Source organism: Amphibalanus amphitrite, unplaced genomic scaffold (assembly GCF_019059575.1).
Source record: "Amphibalanus amphitrite isolate SeventyFive unplaced genomic scaffold, NRLGWU_Aamphi_draft 000100F_arrow, whole genome shotgun sequence".
NCBI classification, from domain to species: Eukaryota; Metazoa; Arthropoda; class Thecostraca; order Balanomorpha; family Balanidae; genus Amphibalanus; species Amphibalanus amphitrite.
In genome coordinates this window covers 853,725-878,951 of record NW_024881595.1, presented here as the reverse complement: position 1 = coordinate 878,951, position 25,227 = coordinate 853,725, and the positions used below count along the sequence as shown (strand labels likewise).

Here is a 25,227-nt window from a genome sequence, read left to right as displayed (position 1 = left end):
AGGTCATTGACCTTTGGTGACCTCGGTTCACTTTTTCGAGTTTTACATGTTTCTGGGCTAGTTTTTGGAGCTGAATTCGAATTTAGAAACTATTTGAACATTTACGAAGTAGTTTTGATGCCTTCGTAACAGGGGCGCGGGAACTACTTTCCGACTGGGGGGGGGGCACACCATAATAGAGATTAACCTAGGGTACCCCCAAATCTAGGTTTCTCACCGGTTTTAGGCCACTTATTTTTCACCCCTCGGATTTTTCAACAAAAAAAGAAAACATTTGCAAAAAAAATGTGGTATTCCGTCTCAAAGCTGTGGGGGCACCGCCCCCACGGCCCCAGAGTTGGGGGGGGGGGGGCAAGCTGCCCCCACTGCCCCCCCCCCCGGCTCCCGCGCCTATGCTTCGTAACATGCCACGAAGCTGTCAGAGGTGGTTAACTCGTACTACGAATACCCGTCACGACCGCTACTGGTTGACCTGGCCTGACCTCACCTGGTCTAAATGCTTAAAGACATCACATGTGATCAAAACTAACACGATATTCGTGATCAGCACCCCGTAAACCCCCATAGCAGCCACACTTAACGACTTTCTAATAGGTCCCGATTTTCCCGACTTTTGGGTCATTGACCTGACCTGGAAGGTCAACCGATGACCTAGGACCTTTAAAATTGGGTATCATTGGCTTTCTATCGTCACGGGCAACACGTTCGTTTTTTCCGCGAAGCTCTAGCTCGATCAGGGGCCAAACGGCAATGGGGGGGGGGGGGGGTCCAAACGACCCCCCCCCCCCCCGACACGTTAGAAGCTGGCAAACGCCGCACACATGCAAGGGCTAACTCTGACCGTCTAAAAATCTGCTGAGGCTGCTACTGTCATATCTTACCTGTCCTTCGCCAAGTAAAGGAATGTAGGTATGCATTTTTGTTAAAAAACACATGCTAAATCTATTCGGTAATTTCGGTCTGGGACCAATTTCACCAAACAAAAACTGTTAGGCAAGCTGTATATTTTTGTCCTTCCGATTCGAAGTCTCATTGAAGATTGGCAGTAGACATGCATGCACGAAATGCTGATAAATATCCAATTGGTCACAACCAATGAAGTTGAGCAATCAGAGTCACGTGCTGCTGCTGTGACGGCGGTGTGCTGCTCTGGTCCGTACACCGAGCGGTGACAGCATTCAGGCGGAGTCGGTCGGACAGCCGGGCGCCGGCTCACCGGTGCGCATCCGCCAGGTCTCGCACACAAAGAACTCGAGGTTGTAGAGCATCAGCTGCTGGCCGTCCTGCTGGCCGTCGGCGGTGACGGTCGGCACAAACGTGAGCGGCGGCTGCAGCTGCCGCGTGCGCCGGCCGAACGCCAGCGCGTCAGCGAGTGCGCTCTCGGAGAAGGAGCAGCGCGCCACCCGCCGCCAGTCGAGGCCGGCGGCGCGCACACAGATGGGCGCCGCCGCATGCAGCCAGCGATAGTTGCGCATCAGGCAGCTGACGGCTGCCAGCTGCTGACCGGCGTCGGCCAGCTGGCTCAGCACGCAGCCGTGCAGCCGGTTCCCCCAGCACTCGGCCGGGCCGTGCTGACAGGTGACGTAGGCTCCGCCTCCGGTCGGGTCCTCGTGCTCCCACGCCTTGCCCCATGGCACAAACTGCAGCGAGAGCACATCGCTGCTGCCGATCCTCCGCCACAGCGGCTCCAGCTGGTCGACCACGAAGTGCTTAGAGTCCGGACAGAGCGCCTCGTAGTACACGGTGAGGTTGAGCGGCGCCTGGGCTCGGGCCGGCGCCGGGCTCAGCGCGGTCAGCAGCAGTGGGAGCAGCAGCAGAGGCGCCATCGGGGCTGAGACGGCGGCGGCGACTGAGCCAGCGCGGTCGTGGCGGACCCCGGGACGCAGCTGGTGCCCTCCCAGACCGATAGTGGCCCGCCCGCCGTGCGAGCCGGTGCCCTGCGACACTGACCTCGGTCCGAGCTGTCCCCGGATGTCGCCGTGCTCGTGACTATGCTCTCTGCCATGTGGCACTGTTCTGCAAAAAACTGCCGCCACCGTCGCGCCGGACAGCTTACGGCCGCCTGATAGTGACACCTCACGTAGCGGCGATATGACGTGCAGGGGCGACCCCAGTTCCGATTGTCTGGCGCGTCAGGTGAAAGGGTCTCATAAAAGTGTCTGCTGGGTATCGCTTTGTCCTTTCGTTGCCGTGTTGATAAGTGAATTATATTGGATACGGACATGATCTGTGTAATGCAGATGTGCTGTGAGCCACATGCTTTCCTTTGTAAGGAGTAGATGTATGTATGTGAGGCATTGAATAATGCCGAACATTCAAGTATTTTGTTATCAGCAGTCTCAACTCTTACAGTTAGGACCTATTTAGTCGCGGTAACAACTTCATAAAGGTAGATAAAATGAATTCCAAACAACTTTGAAAAGGTCATAGGGTGCAATTCAGCGTTGGTCGCGGAACTATCGTCTTCTTCACACTCGTATCCCATCACCAGATAACGTGATGTAATGTGGGTGAGGGTGACCACAAACACCGTCTGTATGGCTATCTGAGTTCCGTTCAAATCTGGGTCGTCCCGTCTGGGTACGGGGTCGTGCTTCCTGCATCCATGGATCAAGGTCTAGTCGGATACGTGGTGTCAGGCGGCGATCGGACGTGTGAATAAATTCAGAATACGCGTATGCTTCTTCAATGTTCATGTTTTTAACATAAAGCGCGCGATGCAATATTACGCTCTGCATAGCCCGCTGCTGAGGCCCAACGCTAATGACGACGGAAAACTTTGGCTTCTACTTTCTGCCTGGGTCTATGAATACCTATCGTATCAGCAGAATGCACTTTGATGAAACGGTTTCATATTTGGCATGCAGTAATAAATACCTGCCCACTCCCTTGCCTACGGGTGCGAAAACGCGTCGTTTCTCTCCGCCATTTTATTGGACAGAACACGGCATAATAAAGTGTTTGTTTATGTTATACCTACTGCATTTAACATGAACACTGAATTAAGTATTGTTCTAACTTCTCATTATACACAAATACAAGGCTATAAATATATTTTTGACAAACCTTTTGTTTTCAGGTGTTTTCAGGCTAAATAGCCTAGGCATAACTGTAAGGATTTTTATTCGTAGTTTTGCATAGTACCCGGGATACAAAGGCTTTGAAAATTTTCACAAGTCCTCTATCATAACTGATGCCCATGCAATATTGCATGTGATGCATTTCCGTAAGTGGTGGTCGATTTCACCAATAGCACCATCATTTGCACATCATAGTATGCACCCGTGCGCGCTATGCGTCCTGCACCGGACAACCAACCGTCCACTGACAGGACACCCGCTGTCTTCCAGTCCTTCACCAGAGTGCCGTATAATCGGCCCGTACTCCCTGCGGCGGGTGTCGGTCTCCGGGCCGAGACCGCTCACACCCGCCGTTCTCTACTCCATCACTCCATCAGTTGCCGTATAATCGTTCAGTATTCCATGCGGCGGGTGCCGGCCGCGGCCGTCGGGTCCGTACTCCGGACCGCTCACGCCCGCTGCGGCCGGTCGTAGTCAGAGTCCTCCCCAGAGTCCTGGAATACCCCGTTGTCGTAGCCGCCGTCGTGTGAGGTGCGTGTGTACGGCGCCAGCGGGTACTGCTGGCTGCTCGTCGACGGGGTCGAGACGTGCGACCGCATCTGCAACGGGGACAGGCCGGCTCGTCACGCGGCAGCTGAAGGTTGTGTTTCAGTTTGAAGGCTGTGCAAGCTGTGCTGAAGGCTGTAGGCTAACTAGTAACTGTAACTCGCCTTTGTTTCCATGGGGGCTGGGTAGTGGTACGAGGCTACCCTGAGTGAGGGACACTTTGAAGAAGCAATATTTTGAAACTGTGGGAATGGCTGGATCGGGAAGCGGAAGCTGCAGTATCGTCAATTTTCGAATGGAAGAGCTCGGCAATGCCTATACCTATACATAGGTACCTAAATATCCGCCAGGTGTCGGGGTTAAATGCTCCGTAGAGGGCAGCACCATGGAATGCCACTCCATAGAGCTGGATATGCCTCGGGTTGTGGATAGGTTAGGTATGCATTCTATTTAGTTACGCAACGACAAAACATTTACATAACATAGTGAAACATGAGCCGGATAATAGCTGAAAGTACCATTGGAATATAAAGCTGTATTTTAACATTCGATTGCCAAGACAAGGTGGCCGAGTGGTTAAGGCGTTGGACTGCTAATCCAATGGGGTCTCCCCGCGTGAGTTCGAATCTCATCCTTGTCGAGGTCTTTTGACCCGATTTGCCAGCTTCATTGGCCTGAACGTGTTATGTATGTATGTATGTATGTATGTATGTATGTATGTATTGACGATCAAGAGCAATCCACAATCGGTGTTACGCGTAGGATAACTTTGCGACTAAGCGCTACGTGATGTCGCGGTTCCGTAATGGCAGTACTTACTGCGGCTCCCGACATGGAGTTCATGCGCGACATGCGCCGGTGCTCCGCCACCGACTTGCGACGGTCCTGGATGGCCTTGATGGTGGCGCGCCTCTTGTTCATGCTCATGCGCAGGTTGGCGCTGGTGAGTCGGCCGCCGGCTGCAAGGGAACGGAGGGAATCAGTCCCGGTGAGCTGCAATAGGCGTCCTTTTCAGCTTGACGAAATCAGTTATACATTTATGATTTAACGTGGGCTTCTCGTGGCAATATTTCAAACTTGATCACACATCGTCAATTGCTGCGCATTATAACATGCTCTCGCACGGCATCAGCCTTGTCTTAGCAATAGCTGTCACGTCACGCTTACCGGCTTCTCCGACCTCATCCAGGTCCTCCAGCGTCTGTTTGAAGTTGTCGTCCAGCGAGAAGGTGATCTTGCGCGACTTGCGCTTCTCGTCCGCGAGTCTGCTGATGGTCTTCCTGCGGTCGAGCTGGCGGCCGCCGCCCTCACCGCTCGAGACGGATGCCTGCCGCACGCTGGCCTTCTGCATCTGGGTGACCATCTTGATGCCCTCCTTCATGAGTAGGTCGGTGCTGCTCTGTTCCTTCTGCAGAGGGGCGGAGACCATGGGCGTCAGAGGAAGACTATACCATCATTGTATGCATAGTATTCATTGATGTTAGCTTCCGGATCAGGTGTCATGAATTTTCGCGATGAAGGGGCGCGACTGAAAGCTATGGGAGATGGCTCTCAACTAGCCGCAGCAATCAATGTATCCTATCAAAATGTCAAGTCTTAGGCATTTGACATGTTTTAATTGTTATGCAGGTATTTAGATTTGCCAATGCCAGATTTGCAACTTGCCACATACGAGCCTAGCTCGCTATACCTAGCCTAGCTCGTATACCTACCCTGGCTACAACTACTGCCGACCAAGCTAAAGCGGGGTTCACCCAGGACTGTTGCGCTGTCGATGGTAACCGTCCACCTACACTGGACTCTTACCACCTCCCATAGCTACGTGTGGCAACATCTTATTATGCGGGCATAGTTTGAACTTTGAACCAAATTCATTATTCCTGTTCCCGTCACTCGTATGACCATCACATCGGAAGGGAGGGATCCGCTCGCCCTGTGACCCACCTTGCTGCTGCACCAGTTGAGCGTCACCAGTGAGAGGATCTGAGAGATGGTGCCGAATCGGTGGAACAGCATGGCAGTGAACTGGATCAGAAGAATCACCGCGAAGAAGAGCACGAAGATGAAGCCGATCGGTTCCAGCTGAAGGTATGTGATAGCGATCTTGATCTGAGGAGAGAAGGCAACAGAAACAAGTTACGATCACTGAACATATCGCGAACCTAATAATTTTCCAAAGGAGGGCAGGGTCTGAGACTTGTGACGTGTTTGTCAGGTATAAGCAATAAGCATGGTGGGCACTCGTCATCCATGACGATTGTCTGGGGCCATTTGTGACGGTTCAGATTGTGACTGGTGTCATTTGCGAGTCGGGAGTCGCTTTTAGGTGTGTTCAAGACTGACCCAGCATCTCTTCCCTCGCACTAAAATGGGGACGAAGCGCCCTCCCCCGCCATAGACGCCGTGACCGGTCCCGATGGGCCCGCCCGCCCGTCCGTACCGATCTGCCGCTGGCATCCTCCGAGTAAGTGATCTCGTGCATGGCGCCGAAGGGCCAGTTGAGGTGCAGCTCGTCCTGGTGCAGCTGCAGGTTGAAGATGGCCACCACAAACACCAGGTTGATCATGAAGAAGAAGAGGCAGACTTTGGAGCGCAGCTCTTCGAGTTCGGTGGCGATCCGGGCCTGAGGTACGGGCATAGGGTGGTAGTCACGCGCTAGGAGCACCTCTACGGTCTAAACTCTACAGGGACAGGCCAGCCCGCACGGCGTGTGTGGTTTTTGACAAAGCGTAACACAACTGTCCTGCTAACTCCAATTACTGTACTTACTACTTGCTAAACGTCATCAGATGACGATGACATGCCACTGGAGATTCTACGGCGTCACGTCATGCAGGGTAGGTTTCAACCGAAACAATATTTCGCTTCATTTATTATTTGGATAGCAACAAGGACCGTAAGTTGTGTGATGCGTCTCTACCTTTTCTGCCTTATCTTCAATCAATGGGAAGAGGTACGCTTTGATCAGGTCGTTCCAGAAATCGATCTCCTTTGTTGAAAGCAGTTCAACATTCCCCTTGTCAGCAAACATTTCGTCTTCTATCCATAGCGGGTTCCTCAGAAGGTCCCTCTTCTTCGTGACGATTTTCTCTGCAACACATGAAACAAAGCAGTCAAACCTACACTTATTAGTCGACGGAGGGCTGCTTAGTGACTCGGTGTTAGGATCGGTCGTTGAGAGTAATAATATTTGATGCCTTATAACCTACTTTCTGGCTATGATCTTACTATTGTGTCGTGAGCTGAATTATGACTCACTCTCGATGAAGAGCGGCATGAAATGTATCATGCACTTCACAAACACTGCTGGACTTTGATTTTAAACAGACGAGATGGTAATTACATACTAAGTAACACTGCCGTAGGCACGATCCTCCGTCCTCTGAAAACAGCGTGGCCAAGTACGTGGTAATGCACCGTTCTTATAGTTCCAGGAAGCGAGCTTTGCAGCGAAGACGGACTGTTAATGTAACGCCGATTTCCATGAAGTTAACATAGTCACTGGAGATGAAAACTGTCTGAATGTCTCGTCCCGTCGCGCGAAAGGCCCACCGAATGCGACCGTTGCGTTCTCACCCTCGCTCTCGGCGGCGCTGAGGTCATCGGAGGTGTCTCCTTCTGTCTCGTCCCCGGCAGACTCCTTGATGGCACTCATCGCGCTGCGCACCGAGCTGCGGCTGGTGGTGCGGCGACGGCCCAGGCCGCCTCTGAGCCAACAGAAGGACAAGTTACGTATCGGAGCTGGCAACAACGCAAACAAGCGTAACGCATTCACAGGGCAATCTGAGCTGTGAAAATGTGTGCGCCTTTCTCGAAATAGGCATCTTACAGCTCATCACATACGACATACTTAAATTTGATTTAACACTTCGAAAGAAGTTGTCATATTAGTCCTTCGCCGTGTTCCGGATAGAAACTGTACTATTTTAAATCTTAAGATAATCTTCAGGTAAAGGAACCAACTCCAGAATACTCTCGTATGACGTACCCCTCAATAGAGTCCATTCGCTTGTTGATGTTGTCGATAGAGTCAGCGATGCGTTTCAGCTGTTCACGCTCGTCGTTGGCCTTGGGGTATGTGCAGCACATGCAGCGGAACACGTTTCCGAGTGAGAAGTCCACGGAGCCCTCCTCCTCCTTGGCGCCGCTGTTGAACTGACTGAGGAAGCCCATGATGCCTCCCGGCTGCTTCTTTGCGGCTTCCAGTGCCTTCTTCTCTGCCTCTTGCTCCTACGTTAGTGAGAAGGAAATAGCGATAGCGTCTAACTGATTGGAATCGTTGAAACACCTTACACAGTAGGGATTTATGCGACAAGAAATGTTTATTGGTCCCTATGATCGGACGTTAATTGTCCAATGCTCATAACGTTCCTCGGTTATCTTTACCCAGGGGATCGCCAAAGTATTTTTCTTCGCACAGATAATTAGTCGTGGACCCGATAATACTTATCTAGTTCTGAAGCTAATGGGCTCCAGCTATTCATACTTTCATGACCCTGAACCCTCTCGTCCGTTGTCGCGAACGTTTGAGCACAAGCACTGCTTAGTGGGGCACCCGATCCATAACCACCATTCATCCATTCGGAGAGAATTTTGATAAAAAGAACATTGAGCGTGATTTCACTTGCCTCCTTGGACTTCCTGGTCTTGACGGCGACCTCGCGCGTTCCCCAGGTGACGTTGTTCATGTTGGTGAAGGAGTAGACGATGAGCAGGAAGTACATGCTGGGCACGGTGATGTAGTACACCACCAGCGCCGGCAGGCAGTAGAACTCGAGCGGATGGAGCAGCGCTGGTGCGGGCAGGGGGATGGTAAACGCACAGTTCCGTGCCGAGGAACGTTTTACTCTGTCTATGTCAGTTAAGGGCCGAACAGATCCAAACGCTTTGTGGAGCAGTCGCGCTGCCATGATCGCATTAACATTTAGATGTCAGGTATGTGAGATAGGTTCCGGAAGCACCACGACGTTCAGCTCGTACTGATCACTTATTAGATCCTACGAATGAAGAAAGTGTCGGTGATGACCCGACTTCGGTCCGGTATGAAGATTAATGCTACGTATTGCAGACTCGCGAGGTTCATTGCCGAAAAGGACTAATTGTATTGCATGTGACTGCACACATTGCCACTCGCCTGTGGCGACGAAGCTCCCCATGGTGGCCATGAAGAAGATGGCTGATGGTGACTCCAAGCCCTCCTCTGCGAATTGCAGTGCCATTCCGATGATGACGATTACCATGACGACCATGTACACCGCTGTCAGTAGCTGGGCTATCATCAGCTGAAAGGGCGCACAGTTCGGTCAACAAATCACTTAGTCCATAGGTGATAACTAGCGTGCTCTTTTCAGTTGTTTGGGGATTACAGATTAAATATGCGAGCCATCAGCACAAAAACTAGCCTCACCTGTATCTTTGAGCTCATTGTCATGCAGGCGAACATGAAGATGAAGACCGGAATCGAGTTGTAGATCAGGGAGTCCCAGTTGCTGATACCGAAGGCGGCGTTGAACGATCCGACGAGCATGAGGAAGATGGTTCCTGGTCCGAGCACCGTGCCAACCATCAGCATCACCTGGCGATGGAAATCAGATGACTTCCAAGCATGATACATAACTCCAGGTCCCCGCAGGTCCGCGATCGTAACTATTGTTTGGCTAGCACCCGTAAGACTTCCAACCGTGCTGTGATAGATAACTGTTTAGTTTCATTGTTTGAGATTTTGTTTTTCAAGTGAATGTCAGCACACCCTGAACGTCGTAATGATGTAAAATGTAAAATAATTTTTCGTTGTGCGGAAACCACGGTAACCTGTGTCGTATCGGGTTTGACACCTTACGGACTAGCTACAATGCATGCTGAATGACCTACCTGGTACATGATGTACAGGGTGGAGATGTTGTCGTTGACTTTGACAGTCCGGCTGTGACTCGCGAGCAGGTCGAGGATGTTGGCCATGGTCGAGGGCACCCAGCGACGGCGCTGGTTGTAGAACTCGTTGAAGCCTTCTGGAGCATGGGTGTAGGCATCCGACGCAGCGCAGTACTCGACGCGGTAGCCTCGCTGCAGCAGCAGGGTGCACAGCCAGCGATCCTCTCCCTGGTCGTACTGCACGTAGTGGCGGGCCTCAGACGCCGGCGTCGTGTAGGTCTTCATCACGTTGTCGTCCATCAGAGCGCGGGCACGGAACAGGGAGAAGCAGCCAGGACTGCAGAGCACACAGCCGATCATGTGCTCGGTGGCCTTCTGGAACCAATGGCCGATGGCGTACTCGAACAGCTGATACCACACCATGGGTCCGGTGCCCACGGGGTGGATGCGGCCGCACGCGGCGCCCAGGTTCGCGTTCTTCTTCATCAGGTCCACGAGCAGCTTCACGGCGTCCGGCAGGAAGTCGATGTCTCCGTCCAGCGCGAGGAGGTAGGTGTTCTCAGCGATCACCTCCTTCCGTTCTGGGTCGATGGGCTGCTCCATGAGGTTGAAGCCAAGCAGGTAGTACATGTACATCACCTGACTCCAGCGCTTGCGGTGGCGAATCAGCGATTTGTCCTTCAGATGGACGACGATCTGAGTTTTGCCGGGAAGCGTGTAGATGAGCCTGCCTCCGTAGGGCGTCGGCGTCTTCACCGGCGGTGGAAGAGCAAGTGCCACGCCATGCACGTTGGAGCAGGCCTCCTCAATACAATGGCACAGCTGTTTCACCCAGCGGTTCACCACCTGCATCTCTTCAGTCTCGTCATCGGAGATCTCGAACGCGTCGTCGAAGAAGATGTGAGTCTTGAAGTGATAGTAGTCCTTGTCAACGATCTGGAGGTACTTCTGAGCACAGCGGCGCGCCGACTGGTCTGCGTCCATGTGTGCCACGGCCTGCAGCATCAGAAGCATCTCGCTCTTTTCCTCGTGCCACATGGTGGCGCACGCCAGGATGCGGGTGATGTGGTCGCTGTGGCGCACCGCGGACTCCTCCTCGTTGTTTGAGCGGGTGGAGACGCTGTCCATACCGTCGTCCGGGCGGCGTTCCATCGTGTCCTCAATGTCTACACCCTGAGGGCAGAAAAAACAAGTTAGCCCATTTCGCTATTCATGAAATGAAAACGCGAAGCATCGGTGAACTGTTCGGTGAAAGGCCCTTGGATTTGTACTTCGATACATAAAATAATCACTCAGGGTGTGAAATTACCGCTCTAGCATGTGCCGTTGAGCGTCCTTGGCGTACCTCTCCGACGAGTCCCAGCTGCTCATCGCGCTTCCGGTTCAGCGCCAGCGACTGGTCGATGAGCAGCGCGTTATACATGGGTGTGACAAACAGCTTTTCGGTGGGCGCCAAACGGAAGCTGGTCGGGAACCAGATGTGCGTCGTTATCCACACCTGAGAGAGCAGCCACATGGCCCAAATCCACACCATCTGGAACAACGACATAGATGGTTAGGTCGTCATCAGCTTCCGTAGAGCACTTATACCTATTTTTGTCTATATTGGTTTTGATAAACCGTGGTTATGTCCGATATGCATATGTTTCCTACCAGCACTCAAGTTCCATATTTTATCCCAATTCCCATGCAAGCTGCTCCCTTGGAGCGCACCGCAGCTCCTGAGGGAGCCATCCGTAGCCGGGTGCAGGGAGTGCTTAGGGGACTGGGAAGCCTGTCCTAACGGACGGGCTCAACCCCGGCGACTCCCTAGGGTGCCTGCCCAGATCAATATCTCTCCCCAATTCCTATCATTCCTCCGGCTCTGAAATGGTCTTATGGGACTGAAAGGGTCTCGCTACCCCCCTCCCCCCCAAAAAAAATTGCGCGTCTTGACAATTTCACTGCGTGCAATGAAAAACATTTATATCCCATCGTTAACACCGGTTTTAATGTCACCAGAACACTCACGTCTTCCGTCATGAACGAGTCAATGTAGTCACCGCTCGGGCACTCGAAGAACAGGTAGCTGGGTATGGAGTCGTTGAAACAGCACGCGTCATCGGCCCGCATTCCGCAGAAGAGCAGCAGCAGTGACAGGCTGCACGGCACCGCCAGGCTCACGGGCAGGGAGAAGCTGAACGGCTGGATGCATATCTTGCACGCGAACTTGCCTGCGGTGGCAAAGCGGGATGTTACCACGTCAATTGGGGCTGCTGTGCTACATCGTCCGCTGCGCTGTTTAAATCAGCATTCACGAATATCTTATTATAAGGTGCATAAATGTAGAATAGAACCATTTCCCGGAATTTTATATGAACTGGGAACATCGGATAGTCAGGCATGCTGCAGCGTTGTAAATCGTTTCCAGCAGAACATTTTATGTGATGTAGTAAAGGGTAAAGATTGCTTGCCTGTGATGTAGGCCAGATAGGCGGCGAACAGCTGCACGAGCCAGACGTAGGCCGGCGTGGCCCATTTGGATTCGATCGGCTTGGTTTCCATGAACTCGCTGGAGAACGCTGTGGCATCCGAGTGGTCGTTGTTGAGCGATCCTCCAGTCTGAAGGCGAAATGGGGTGTTTCTATTCGCAAAAAAAAAAACAGTTTAATGGGCATTACTAAGTGATGTTTTATGAACTGTGCTGTTATGTTATATTTATTATGTTATGTTATTTATAGATATTATATTGACGCTGCTTAGTTCATATATGTTTAAACGAACTCAGGGAATAAGGCCAACAAGGGGGAGTCTGAAGCAGGTATCATGAACGGAGATTTACCAAAGAAGTTCGGCGGTTGTGCGACACAATGCTCACCTCACAAGGACGACAAGGATTCAAAATGCTTACCTCGTTGACAATTAGCGTATGGTTGGCAAAGCTGGGCTTGATGTCTCTGAACAGACCTTGCAGGTCTTCCAGGCGGAAGTAACTGAGCAGGACCATCATGCCGAAGAACACCGCGACTTTCCACACTGACACGAAGAAGTAGGTGACGTAGCGAGTCTTATTCAAGCGCCACTTAAGGTTCTGGAAGAATGTCAAGAATCCTGTGGGAAGATGAAACGACGTTGGAGAGCGTTGACGCTGCTTTGCCCCGCGGAGAAAGGAAAGAACTGTACACGCTTCATTGCTTTGTTATTCAAAAGGCAAAATCTTTCATATTTTTCTCGAACTGGGCACGGAGTACGGACGTTGCGCAATTTGCATGTGTCACTACAATGATTCTGTTAGAAAAAATCAAAGCAAACCTGGCAAAAATGCCACACCATAGATTAACTGCATATTACTACTGCAGATTGCGGGTTTTGACCAATTTTAACACATCAATAAATGTTTCATATGCCAGATTTATCGGAGAGGTCCGTGTTATGACTCATGTCCCTGACGTTGCTAACTCACCAACCGCGAAGCCCGTCTCGCCCGACTCGTCATCGCCCTCGGGTCTGCTCTCGAAGATGGTGAACTCCTCGCCTTTCTTGCGGCGCTCGACGGGCCGTTTTTCGGTGACGAAGTTCTCCCACCAGCCGACCGATGTGAGCACCAGCGCGCTGGGGATGGCCCAGGCGGCCGTGTAGTTGCCGCGACCGGCCTCGATCACCGGCCAGACGATACAGCCGGTCACCTGCAGCAGCAGCGCCACCGCGTCCATCGACAGCTTCAGCACCCTGTGCGGCTCCTCAGGGTGCCGCGAGATCATGCCTGCCGGCCGGCGAGGGCGAGGACAATCAGTAGTCAGCCGATGGTACGTACTCTGCCACTGGAACGGTATTTATGTAGCAGGGGATGAGGCAACTGCCGACAGGAATGACTTGCTGAGAGAATGTATGCAATTTTTGGGCTGTGTCGGCGTCTATAACTTATTCTTTTTCATTTTTATTTTATTTCGAATTGAGATCGAATATTGGAATGTACGGATTCCTTAGCAGAGCTTGCTGCGTACTGCGTAAGCCGTTACCTACCGTCCCATCGCGCAATGCCGTGTAAAGGGATAATTCATACGCCATCAAAGCCGGACACGGCCTGTCCCACTTAACTGACTTCAACTGGCTGCGGTTGCTCCCACCAACCGCAGACCATCCCCGTCAGGAGTCTCAAATATCGAGCTCCGGACCGTCTCTATCCCGGGCTCTAACCACCCGGAGTCCGTTGCCTACCAACCGAGCTAGAGATAGGCATCACGCATGGTTTCATCTCAAAGTGTTTGAAGATGCTCTTTAAGCCCACCATTATTTAATGTGTTTGTCTATATGTTTGAGCAGTCTACGCACGTTCACGACCCATGCATGCCTGCGTTCTGATGCTGTTAAAGGAAAGCGAGTGAGATTGTCAGCGTTACGCTCGCACCCACCGAGCAGACCGGGCACCAGGCAGACGCAGTTGGTAAGCATCAGCGCGCGCACCGAGTCGAGCTCGGGCAGCGCGGCGTACACCAGGATGGCCACGCCGACCGTGTGCAGACTCTCCAGACCGGCTACCGTGGCCAGCTCGGCCAGCGTCGGCCGCTTCAGCGTCTGTCCCAGACACCGGGCACGTCAGGTGACTGGCTGAGGTGTCGACATAGTGATCAGAGGGAAAGGTGGGATGTGCTTGAGACTGACATGAAGGCATTGTGGGACATAGCCTTTTTGTAATGTGGGAACAATGCGCAACTGGGAAGTAAAGCATCAGTTTGTTGCTGCATTTAAATGAGGGCATCAAAGCGTTGTGTGCAAACATATGTCCGGACAAGGTCTTCGGTATTTTGATGTCATTTTAAACTCAGTTGAATCATCTATTGGCTGGACTGATATCTGTTAGGAATTTGTCATTTTGTGTGGTATATATTTTGACGGAACTGTTAGGAGCGTTTTATCTTTATGCGACTGACCTTGAAGAAGCAGAGCCTCGCCGATCGCACGAAAGTCCCAACCTCGGGAACAGTGAAAGCGAGGAACAGACACCAGGTCCAGGCCACCTTCTCAATCTCCGGAATCTCCACACTCCACGAACGACCCAGGCCTGAAAAAGCAAACACAACACTCACTGGTAGGAATACGCGCGTGTGCCAAACTGTTTCTAGTGTTGTGGGAGGCAAGGTCATCTTCAGACTTGAGCATCGCTGGATTGCTGAAAAACGTTTGCCAGCATGTCCGCTGCGGACTGTCTGTTTGTAAATCGACACAGTCTTCCTCTCTACACCGCTTATTAGATAAACGCTACTATAGAAGTACGAGTATATAATAGAATGCCGTTATTTTGTTTCGGAGACCAAGCAATGCTTAGTTGCGGGAAACACGATTACGAACATTTCTATCGTGATTCGGAGTCTCACTCACCGCTGTTTTTGTCGCAATACGACAGTTTCTTGTCCATCTTGAGCTGTGCTGTCATGAAGAGCATAGTGCCCTTGGCCACCATGCAGCCGCCCAGCACGATGCCGAACGTCAGGAAGTAGACGACTACCTTGAGCACCTTGATGGACGCCTCGTAGAAGGGGTGCTCCACGGCCGATCCCGTCTCCTCCTCGATGGGCACCATGCGGAAAATGTTCCACCATGGCGGCTCCTCCTCTCCACTGTGAACGAGCAGCGCCCACGGCCATTGTTAGCCACGTGGTCGTCAGCGCCGACAGACAGCTGAATTGTTAACCAGGCTGAAGCTCGGCTCCCTCTAACAGTCCAACAATCAGCGACCAACGGGGCTGCCTCTCATCTGGATGGATAACTTCCTTTTTTCTGGCAGAGCCCTATATTTCCGGCGAATCGTCATGAACAACATTGTTTTCTGGCAACACAGGTAGCTGTCTAGCTGGCATGTTGAGCTTCAAATACACTTTCAAAAGGTCCCACATCCGCGGCACCGGACCGGCTGCACTATTACCACGCGACTGTGAGATGTGTGCTATAGGGTGGTCCGCACAAGTCAGTAGGGGATCTCACTTTGCACGGGTACACGGTAGGGATCATCGTGGCGGTCGCTTGTTTGTGGTCCAAAATATTTTTAATTGGTTCTACCTCCTGCGAACGGTTCATCGAGTATCATCATACCATTGAATATTGATATACTTTACCTAAATGTTGTGAATGAAAAACTATCGAAAACTCATTTCGTCCTTGATTTATCAAAATTGTAGCTATGGGTACTACAAAGAACACGCTTTTAAACAGAGAAATGTTCAGTGAGTGCAGTCGAGCTTGTGCTTATCGGTACAGACGGTTGTCTGAACATCCGCTATCGGCGCTATCCGCTATCATCAGCCTGATCGTGGCACAGCTACCGAACAGCTAATCTATCGGACTTAATGGTACGGCTATCGGCTTTCTCAGATTGACGACTAAATCCCCTTATCCACCCTCCGCTCCATTTCGCCCGCTAACTTGGCGATTTTTACCGCTCGTAGGAACGCCTGCCACCGACTTACAGTTATCGCTGTGCTTTTTTGCCTTTGTTGGCCAGTAAACTATAAACCATATACAAGGTAAATCAACATAGACATGGATATTGGGCAGCGCATATAGACTAATAATATTTATCACATATGCATTCCCACTCATCGCATCTATCGGTCTAGATTTCATGGTTACCAGTCATGCCCGCTGAGATCTATTTCGAGATCAATACTTCGGTACTCACTCTTGCAGCGGGGCATGCTCGTCGGTCTCGTCGATCTCGGATTCGTCGTCGTCATGGAGACTGTATCGACTCCCACTGGACACCATGGCCGCTTCCTCTGGCCCCTGGGGCCCGTCGCCGCGGCCCGAGACTCAGCACAGGACGCTCGTGAAGACCCGACTGTATGGTCGCCGCGGTGCCGAAATGCAACCTGAGGGCAAGAGAGTAAGACGGTCAAACGAACAGCACCTACTTTGTTCCGTTTTTTATCGTTCAGTAAAGTATTTTGTTTGCTTGCACGCGCGCCATTACATTCTGCTGGTAACTGTTCGGACCGATCGGATGGGAACCCCCTTGCTTCCTGTCGTGCGCCCCTCTGTCTTGTCTTTGTTTGAACTCTTGAGCAGCCTCGACTCGGCTGATGGTGCCCGTGATTGATGCCTCGAGTGTGCGATAGGATTGTAGTGTCGCTAATGCATTACCGGCGGTGACGTCACGTCGGTGGGCCGTTACCTTTGGACGGCGCGATTAGCGACGGTATATCAACTGGGTGACGTCCTCAGTACATACGGTATATGTTTTATCAGAGAGACAACGTGCATTAACGCAATAAAGACATTTTATCAACTCATTTCACTGTGATACGACTTCAACACTCAATCTGAAAACGGATTTTAGCGCATCAAAAATGAAGCTACGATCCAACATCAAATACGTAAAATAAAGACTCATCATGCCCTTCTTGGATTATGAAATGTTACCGGAACATAAGCATTTAATTCTAGGAATACAACAAAAACCCGTTTATAAAAGTTCTGTATTTTAATCCTGTGCTGTGTCGGTGTCGCCTACGTAGTCCTCATGAGAAGTGTATATTGTTGCATTTTGGACTTCGCGTGACAACATAGGTACCTACAACCGTACAATGCGTCAACATTTAAAGCCACGAAGGTCATTTGAAGTCATTGGAGCTCGTAAAGCTATCAAATATACCTAATCTACTATACTATTTGTGAAATGAAACTCTGTCTGTCTGTGTATCTGTTTGCACCGTGCAGAGGGGTGCTTTGACGTCGTGCACAGGTCAAACGTTGCGGTCGATTGGGCTGGAATTTTCGCAGGGTGTTGATGACGTCACGGGCACGTGCAGTGTCGAGGTTCGAGTCCCGGGGGGTGGATGGTTCGCACGTGGCACGCCCTGGAAAAGTGCGTATTTTCTCAGAATTTTGTTCGGTTCTCAAGCCGGCTTCAAGGCATCGGCAGACGGGTTTGATGAACTTTGCAACTAAAATGCATGACGATCGGCGGCGGGTGCCTCTCATTTGCAGATTGGCCAAGTTATTTATTTTGATAAACAGAGGCGAATGAAGGTGTTGATTTTCGGTAAATAAAGACAGTTTTCAATGCGCTTACACAAATGCACCGCGTTTGCCGTAGTGCGCCACATTTGTCACGAGGTGCCGTTTTTGCCGCAAATCGCACAACTTTTTCAAATATGGTCCGATAAACGTGCAATTCGGTGGAAGGATGCATGACAAAAGGACAGTTACAAATGCACCACTTTTGTCGCAATGCGCCACATTTATCACATGGCGCCATTTCTATCAAATACGATTAAGAATAATGGAATGACGCGAGTAGGAGAAGGGTTAGGAACTCTTTTTTAGTTTATCAGTTAATCTGATAGTCTGTGACCTCACATGACCCAGTGATAGTGGAAGATGTAGTGGTAGTAGTATATGTAGGGGTAGTGGTAGTATTAGGGGTAGTGGTAGGGGAAGTGTTAGGGGTAGTAGTAGGGGTAGTGGTAGGGGTAGTGGTAAGGGTAGTAGTAGGGGTTGTAGTAGGGGTAGTAGTAGGGGTAATGGTAGGGGTAGAGGTAGGGGTAGTGGTAGGGGTAGTAGTAGTAGCAGGGGTAGTAGCAGGGGTAGTGGTAGGGGTAGTGGTAGGGGTAGGGGTAGTGGTAGGGGTAGGGGTAGTGGTAGGGGTAGGGGTAGTGGTAGGGGTAGGGTAGGGTAGGGGTAGTGGTAGGGGTAGGGGTAGTGGTAGGGTAGTGGGGGTAGGGGTAGGGGTAGTGGTAGAGGTAGTGGTAGGAGTTGGGGTAGTGGTAGAGGTAGGGGTAGTGGTAGAGGTAGTGGTAGGAGTAGTGGTAGGGGTAGGGGTAGGGGTAGAAGTAGTAGAAGTGTGGTACAGGCCGATCCAATGTGACGTGGTGACCTATACGACCTGGCCTGACCGAAGGTGACCTGGCCTGACCCAGTGTGACCAGGGATGACCAACTTGACCTGACTTGATCCCGTATGACCCAAATTTCATCCAACTAAGTTATTATGTTCAAAATTTTCCTCTGCACGTTTCCGTCCATATCTCTGCTTCCAGACGACAGATCAATTTAAATCAAACACCGTTCGAAAGCAAATTGGCTGCTGCCGCATTCTGTGGCTACGCCGCGAAGCAAGTGGCGCAGCCGCTTGTCTACTATACTATTTGTAGAATGAAACTCTGTCTGTCTGTGTGTTTGCACCGTGCAGAGGGGTGCTTTGACGCCGTGCACAGGTCAAACGGTGCGGTCGATGGGGCTGAAATTTTCGCGACGTGTTGATGACGTCACGCGCACGTGCAGTGTCGTGTTTCGAGTCCCGGGGGGTGGATGGTTCGCACGTGGCACGCCCTGGAAAAGTGCGTATTTCTTCACAAATTTGCTCGGTCTTCAAGGCATCGGCAGCCGGGTTTGATGGACTTTGCAACTAAAATGCATGACGATCGGCGGCGGGTGCCTCTCATTTGCAGATTGGCAAGTTAGGGGAAAGTGGGGTAAGACGGGCACCTTAACTTTGGAGCCATTTTTCGGCCGGTTAGAAACATCATAGAAACGGGAAACTGAGTGAAAACCTTTTACAGACATTTTACTTCCATTTGCCAGAAGATGAGACTTAGACCTGACTCAACAAATAAACTGCAGCTATTTTTGCAAAACCTTGCAAAAACCCATCTTACCCCACTCCATGGGGTAAGACGGTCACATGGGTAGGGCAAGACGGCCAGCTTCTTTCACCGACCAGCACAGCTCGCAGCAAATGCCCGAGATTAGCCGCATTGATACAGTCGCTCGTTGGTCTCAAGTGCTTCGGAAATGGCAGTATACGAGATTCGTGCAGAAGGCGTATACTCGTATATAGGCCCTAGTTCAGAAGCCATGTAGAGCCGTTTTTCACATTCATTATTCGAGAATAAACTGTGCCGAAGGAATATTGCTAACATGTCTGTGAGTATCGGAATCGAACATATTCTTATCAGAAATGCTTCTTTTTTCCTACAGCAACAAAAATATTTTTACCATTACAGACCCATCGGATTCATAGTTGCCCGTCTTACCCCAAACTCAATGTCAGAAGTTCAGCACGATTTTTCTCTGTGGACAATTTGATGCAGACAAAGCAAATCCGCGGTGAATGAACACTGGAGGCATATGAGTGTGCCACAAGTGATTGCCAGTTTTTAACTCTATAGTGCTGCACACAAAAGCTTGCACAATACATTATGAATGTTTTCAATGAAATGAGTGTTTTAAAGAAATCAAAATAAAAGATTATTGACCGAACACAAATTCACCAGACTTCAATGGCGGTGTGTAGTGGGAAAGGCTATTCTGGTCCTAATTTTTCTCGCTCGTAGCGCTATTGGTTTGGTCTGCAGAGGGGGTGCCCGTCTTACCTACCTTGACCGTCTTACCCCACTTTCCCCTATTTATTTTGATAAACAGAGGCGAATGAAGGTGTTGATTTTCGTTAAATAAAGACAGTTTTCAATGCGTTTAACCGAATGCACCACGTTTGCCGTAGTGCGCCACATTTGTCACGAGCTGCCATTTTTTGCCGCAAATCGCACAAGTTTGTCAAATATGGTCCGATAAACGTGCAATTCGGTAGAAGGATGCATGACAAAATGACAATTATAAATGCGCCACGTTTGTCGCAACGCGCCACATTCGTCACAAGGCGCTATTTCCACCAAATATGATAAAGAATAATGGAATTACACGAGAAGGAGCACGGTTGGGGACTCTTTTTTTAGTTCATCAGTTTATATGATAATCTGTGACCTCACATGACCCAGTAGTAGTGGTGGTAGTGTAGTGGTAGTAGTATTGGTAGGAGTAGCGGTAGGGGTAGTGGTAGTATTAGGGGTAGTGGTAGGGGTAGTGTTATGGGTAGCAGTAGGGGTAGTGGTAGGGGTAGTAGTAGGAGTAGTAGTAGGGTAGTGGTAGGGGTAGGGGTAGTGGTAGGGGTAGTAGTAGTGGGAGGGGTAGGGGTAGTGTTAGGGGTAGTGTTAGGGGTAGTGGTAGGGATAGTGGTAGTGGTAGGGGTAGCGGTAGTGGTAGTGGTAGGAGTAGGTGTAGTGGTAGGGTAGTGGTATGGGTAGTGGTACGGGTAGGGGTAGTGGTAGGGGTAGGGGTAGGGGTAGTGGTAGTGGTAGGAGTTGTAGTAGTGGTAGTGGTAGGGGTAGTGGTAGAGGTAGTGGTAGGAGTAGTGGTAGGGGTAGGGGTAGAAGTAGTAGAAGTGTGGTACAGGCCGATCCAATGTGACGTGGTGAGTGGTGACCTATACGACCTGGCCTGACCGAAGATGACCTGACCTGACCCAGTGTGACCGGGGATGACCAACTTGACCTGACTTGATCCCGTATGACCCAAATTTCATCCAACTAATTATTATGTTCAAAATTTTCCTCTGCACGTTTCCGTCCATATCTCTGCTTCCAGACGACAGATCAATTTAAATCACACACCGTTCGAAAGCAAATTGGCTGCTGCCGCATTTTATGGCTACGCCGCGAAGCAAGTGGCGCAGCCACTTGTCTACTATACTATTTGTGAAATGAAACTCTGTCTGTCTGTGTATCTGTTTGCACCGTGCAGAGGGGTGCTTTGACGCCGTGCACAGGTCAAACGGTGCGGTCGATTGGGCTGAAATTTTCGCAGGGTGTTGATGACGTCACGGGCACGTGCAGTGTCGAGGTTCGAGTCCCGGGGGGTGGATGGTTCGCACGTGGCACGCCCTGGAAAAGTGCGTATTTTCTCAGAATTTTGTTCGGTTCTCAAGCCGGCTTCAAGGCATCGGCAGACGGGTTTGATATTTAGGGCCTTGGGTTTGATGAACTTTGCAACTAAAATGCATGACGATCGGCAGCGGGTGCCTCTCATTTGCGGATTGGCAGCTTATTTATTTTGATAAACAGAAGCGAATGAAGGTGTTGATTTTCGGTAAATAAAGACAGTTTTCAATGCGCTTACACAAATGCACCGCGTTTGACGCAATGCGCCACATTTGCCCACATGCGCCATTTTTTGTCGCTGATCGCACAACTTTGTCAAATATGGTCCGATAAGGGTGCAATTTCGTGGAAGGATGCATGACAAAATGACAGGTACAAATGCGCCACTTTTGTCGCAACGCGCCACATTTGTCACAAGGCGCCATTTCCACCAAATACGATTAAGAATAATGGAATGACACGAGTAGGAGCAGGGTTAGGAACTCTTTTTTAGTTTCTTAGTTTATCTGATAGTCTGTGACCTCATATGACCCAGTGATAGTGGTAGGGGTAGTGGTAGTAGTATTGGTAGAAGTAGCGGTAGGGGTAGGGGTAGTGGTAGGGGTAGTGTTAGGGGTAGTAGTAGGGGTAGTGGTAGGGGTAGTGGTAGGGGTAGTGGTAGGGGTAGTAGTAGGGGTAGTAGTAGGGGTAGTGGTAGTGGTAGGGGTAGGGGTAGAGGTAGGGGTAGGTGTAGTGGTAGGGGTAGTGGTAGGGGAGAGGTAGTGGTAGGAGTAGTGGTAGTGGTAGGGGTAGGGGTAGGGGTAGGGGTAGTGGTAGGGGTAGTGGTAGTGGTAGGGTAGTGGTAGGAGTAGTGGTATGGGTAGAAGTAGTATAAGTGTGGTACAGCCCAATCCAATGTGACGTGGTGACCTTTACGACCTGGCCTGACCGAAGGTGACCTGGCCTGAACCAGTGTGACCAGGGATGGTTAACTTGACCTGACTTGACCCCGGATGACCCAAATTTCATCCAACTAAGTTATTATGTTCAAAATTTTCCTCTGCACGTTTCCGTCCATATCTCTGCTTCCAGACGACCGATCAATTTAAATCAAACACCGTTCGAAAGCAAATTGGCTGCTGCCGCATTTTATGGCTACGCCGCGAAGCAAGTGGCGCAGCCGCTTGTCTATATTACTATTTGAGGAAGGCGTAGTTTCTGTCTATTACGAAGGTCGCGACATGGTGCTACGTAGCGCGGGTTACAGGTCACACCGTTGCACCTACCGCGCTGAAATTTGCGCAAGTTATAGAACAAGGATGGACAACGTGCCTTTGAGCGGTCTCGGCTCGATCGGATCGATAGCGAGCGCGTGGCGCGTGCCCAAAAAGTGCAAATTCGCGTCATAGACTTTACATGTATAAATCGGCTGGCAAAAACGGGCGAAAATGGCTAAATTTGCCCGACACGGGTCCGTTCCCCGTGCAATATCTCGGTAGCCGTGCGCCCGATCGGCACGGGGAAAACAGCATCGTGTAGAGAATCGAACGGGCAATCGAATAGTGTGCGGTGCAGGGGTGGCACGCGCCACGTGCAAGTGTGAGGGCAATTTCATTTCAAAAAGTGCCATTTTAAACGGATTTTGGATTTTATTTTATTTTCCCGTGACTATCAGACTGAGAGAGTTGAAACAACGTCAATTGCCAAGAGAAATGTACCGCCTCTCATGGAAAAATTGTGGACAGCTAATTGATCAAAAACAATGTGGAAAAATCGCTGAATTAAAATGGTATTTGTCCATAATGTGCCACTAAAAAGATACACGGGATTTGCTGCTTAACCTGATACGCTTGACAATTGAAAATGCTATCATTAGAAAGAGCATTCAATTCTCTCCAAGATCCAATCATCACGTTTGCATGACAAGCAACAGTATTCTTAAAAATATAAATGTTTTAAACCTCTGCAAAACGATTTTTAGCGAAAATTATCTACGCCTTTCATTTGTCTTAAAACTACGCACCTCAATTATAAAGCACATTTGACAGATTCTGAAGTGGAAAGCATGCTTATCAGACACGGGCACCTCGATGCGGTGGATATTTTTTCCACAAACCAAAACGTTTAGCCGTCAAAAAGCAATCGACCGAAATGGATAGATAACCCAACCGACACAGGAACAACCGAACACCCGCCGATCGAAAATATCCCTTTTCGCGTTGCGGAGCACGCGGGTCACCCTAGTTAAAGCTATCGGGGCTATCAAAAACTTACGGCCAAATAACGTGTCAGGAATGGCACCGAACTGGAAATGCCAGCAGTAAATTTAATTTGTATGCAACATGATCTACCAACTTCCTGATCTGACCGGCTAGGATCTGACCCTGACCCGAATCCAACACCCAAGTTGGCCTCTCCCAAACAGAAAGTAGTTACAAAGTGTATGTATATGACCCGTCTGGACGTCACATGGGGATAGGGCCAAAAATGTTGCCTTGGGGCCATTTTTGCCGAAGTCATTCACCAAAATCAGACACCAACTTATGGGTCTTTGTCTGGACCTCAGAGGTCACTGGCCAATGATCAGAGACTTCATAATTGGGCTCTAATCACTGCATCTGCAAATGACGGTCACGCTGTTTTACCGCGAAGCTTTAGCTTAATCACGGCGAAACGGCCAAGAGGTCGTCGTTTCTTTGTGTAATAGAAAGTCATCTTTTATTGTCTAGTTGTGAGTATTTGGTATGCGGTTACACTCCCAACGTTGACGTGGATCGCCGGTAAAAGAAGTGCTAGTTGGAGAACTTTCCATGACCAACGCTGACGATGCGTCGGCAATGGAAATGTATAGGTACATGCTATGTAAACGACTCTGGCATAGACATTCGGTTCGGCTGTACAAATCCATCATGAACTCTCTCATCATAATGTTGAATTGCCAATGCCTACAAATGGATTATTTGTCTATTACAAATAAATATGCAACACGTTATGCTGATAAGAAACAAAACTCGCACCTCAACCGTGCATCAAAAACACCCACTGCCCACCGGCAGGCCATGCTCTGATTCCAGTCACTGACCTTTCCCAGTCGCCGGCGGTCGGCAGTGACGACCGGTGGGGGTCTCCGTCGGCACGCTCCCGTCCCAGACAGCCAGTCGACGCTCTCCTCCGCGCCCAGCCGTCGGCGTCGGCACCTGTGCAGGCTCCGTCTGACGGGCCGCCGGCGCGAGCGGTATCTGCCCGGCGGCTATCGGCCCGACAGCCACAGGCCGATCCGATAGATAGCCAGCAGGATGTGGATGATAGGAGCCAATGACGCACCTTGAGGTCGGAGAGCGAGGCTGGCGACGGGAGTCCGTCCGATTCCCTCGATTGCGGGGGAGGGGATGGTCGATGATTTATACCTACCTGAGGCATGTGGGCGTCAAGAGTCGAACGAACGTGACGAGCTGGATATGCGTGCGGAGCAACTGAAAAATATCGGTAGGCTTCAACTTGAAACTTGCGCACGGCGCAAAATGATTAAATAATTGGGAGAGAGCCTTCGGCCACGTAACGTTGCAGAAACCATCTGGTGTCACTACCAGCCGTTTGACCCAAGGTGACCAAGAGACAAAAAGGTCACGGTCCAAAAATTGCACAGCAGATTGTGACCCATAAGAGTCGAGCTAGAACGCCGAAAATGGCATCAAACGACTCGCCCGAACCTATTCAAGCCAGGCAAATACGTTTTTCCCTGTACGGAGGTAGACTGCGCCGCCGGACACGCTGGTACTGCGGCACAGCCGGTCCCTTCGTTCGAAGTCGCTGCGGTGCGTCAAGCACTGCACTTATATAGGGCATTCCACGATAGATCGTACCAGGCCCGTCACCCTCATCTCTCAGATTTTAATGAAAATCGGCCCTAGAGGGGTAATCATAGGCCCCAAAGACGCCTGGCAACATATCAGACTTCTCAGATCAAAACTTTTTGAGTTATATTGCATTACATTTTTTAACTTCGGTATGTAACGGTGAGTTTGATGGCCTATAACTCAAGAACGGGTTAAGCAACCAACA

The 25,227-nt window shown here is 50.5% G+C and overlaps 2 protein-coding genes and 1 non-coding gene across 3 annotated transcripts; 1 reads left to right on the top strand and 2 right to left on the bottom strand.

Moving 5' to 3' along the window:
* Window positions 1-987: 987 nt before the first annotated feature.
* On the bottom strand, window positions 988-2,216 carry LOC122380551 (GILT-like protein 3). The gene has a single exon (XM_043363800.1). It carries the CDS (start codon window positions 1,824-1,826, stop codon window positions 1,179-1,181), a length of 648 nt encoding a protein of 215 aa, XP_043219735.1. The 5' UTR covers window positions 1,827-2,216; the 3' UTR covers window positions 988-1,178.
* Window positions 2,217-2,915: 699 nt separating this feature from the next.
* On the bottom strand, window positions 2,916-24,393 carry LOC122380550 (chitin synthase chs-2-like). The gene is made up of 22 exons (XM_043363799.1): window positions 24,248-24,393; window positions 16,153-16,342; window positions 14,856-15,094; window positions 14,408-14,538; window positions 13,889-14,051; window positions 12,940-13,239; window positions 12,388-12,587; window positions 11,951-12,098; window positions 11,508-11,710; window positions 10,843-11,031; window positions 9,498-10,670; window positions 9,034-9,201; window positions 8,761-8,908; window positions 8,255-8,418; window positions 7,615-7,856; window positions 7,203-7,333; window positions 6,547-6,716; window positions 6,067-6,249; window positions 5,571-5,735; window positions 4,794-5,034; window positions 4,446-4,585; window positions 2,916-3,679 (listed from the first exon to the last, which is right to left on the bottom strand). Exons 2-22 carry the CDS (start codon window positions 16,236-16,238, stop codon window positions 3,530-3,532), a joined length of 4,734 nt encoding a protein of 1,577 aa, XP_043219734.1. The 5' UTR covers window positions 16,239-16,342; window positions 24,248-24,393; the 3' UTR covers window positions 2,916-3,529.
* Trnas-gcu lies at window positions 4,185-4,266 on the top strand. The gene has a single exon. It is a non-coding gene; the product is annotated as a tRNA-Ser (tRNA).
* Window positions 24,394-25,227: the final 834 nt, after the last annotated feature.

Excerpts from the sequence above, each read along its gene's own strand:
- LOC122380551 (XM_043363800.1), bottom strand. The coding sequence starts at position 1,826 with ATGGCGCCTCTGCTGCTGCTCCCACTGCTGCTGACCGCGCTGAGCCCG.
- LOC122380550 (XM_043363799.1), bottom strand. The coding sequence starts at position 16,238 with ATGGTGTCCAGTGGGAGTCGATACAGTCTCCATGACGACGACGAATCC. Across the intron at positions 9,202-9,497 it reads CCCTGTACATCATGTACCAG|GTGATGCTGATGGTTGGCAC; the intron begins GTAGGTCATTCA and ends TTCCATCGCCAG. Across the intron at positions 5,736-6,066 it reads AGGATGCCAGCGGCAGATCG|ATCAAGATCGCTATCACATA; the intron begins GTACGGACGGGC and ends TTCTCTCCTCAG.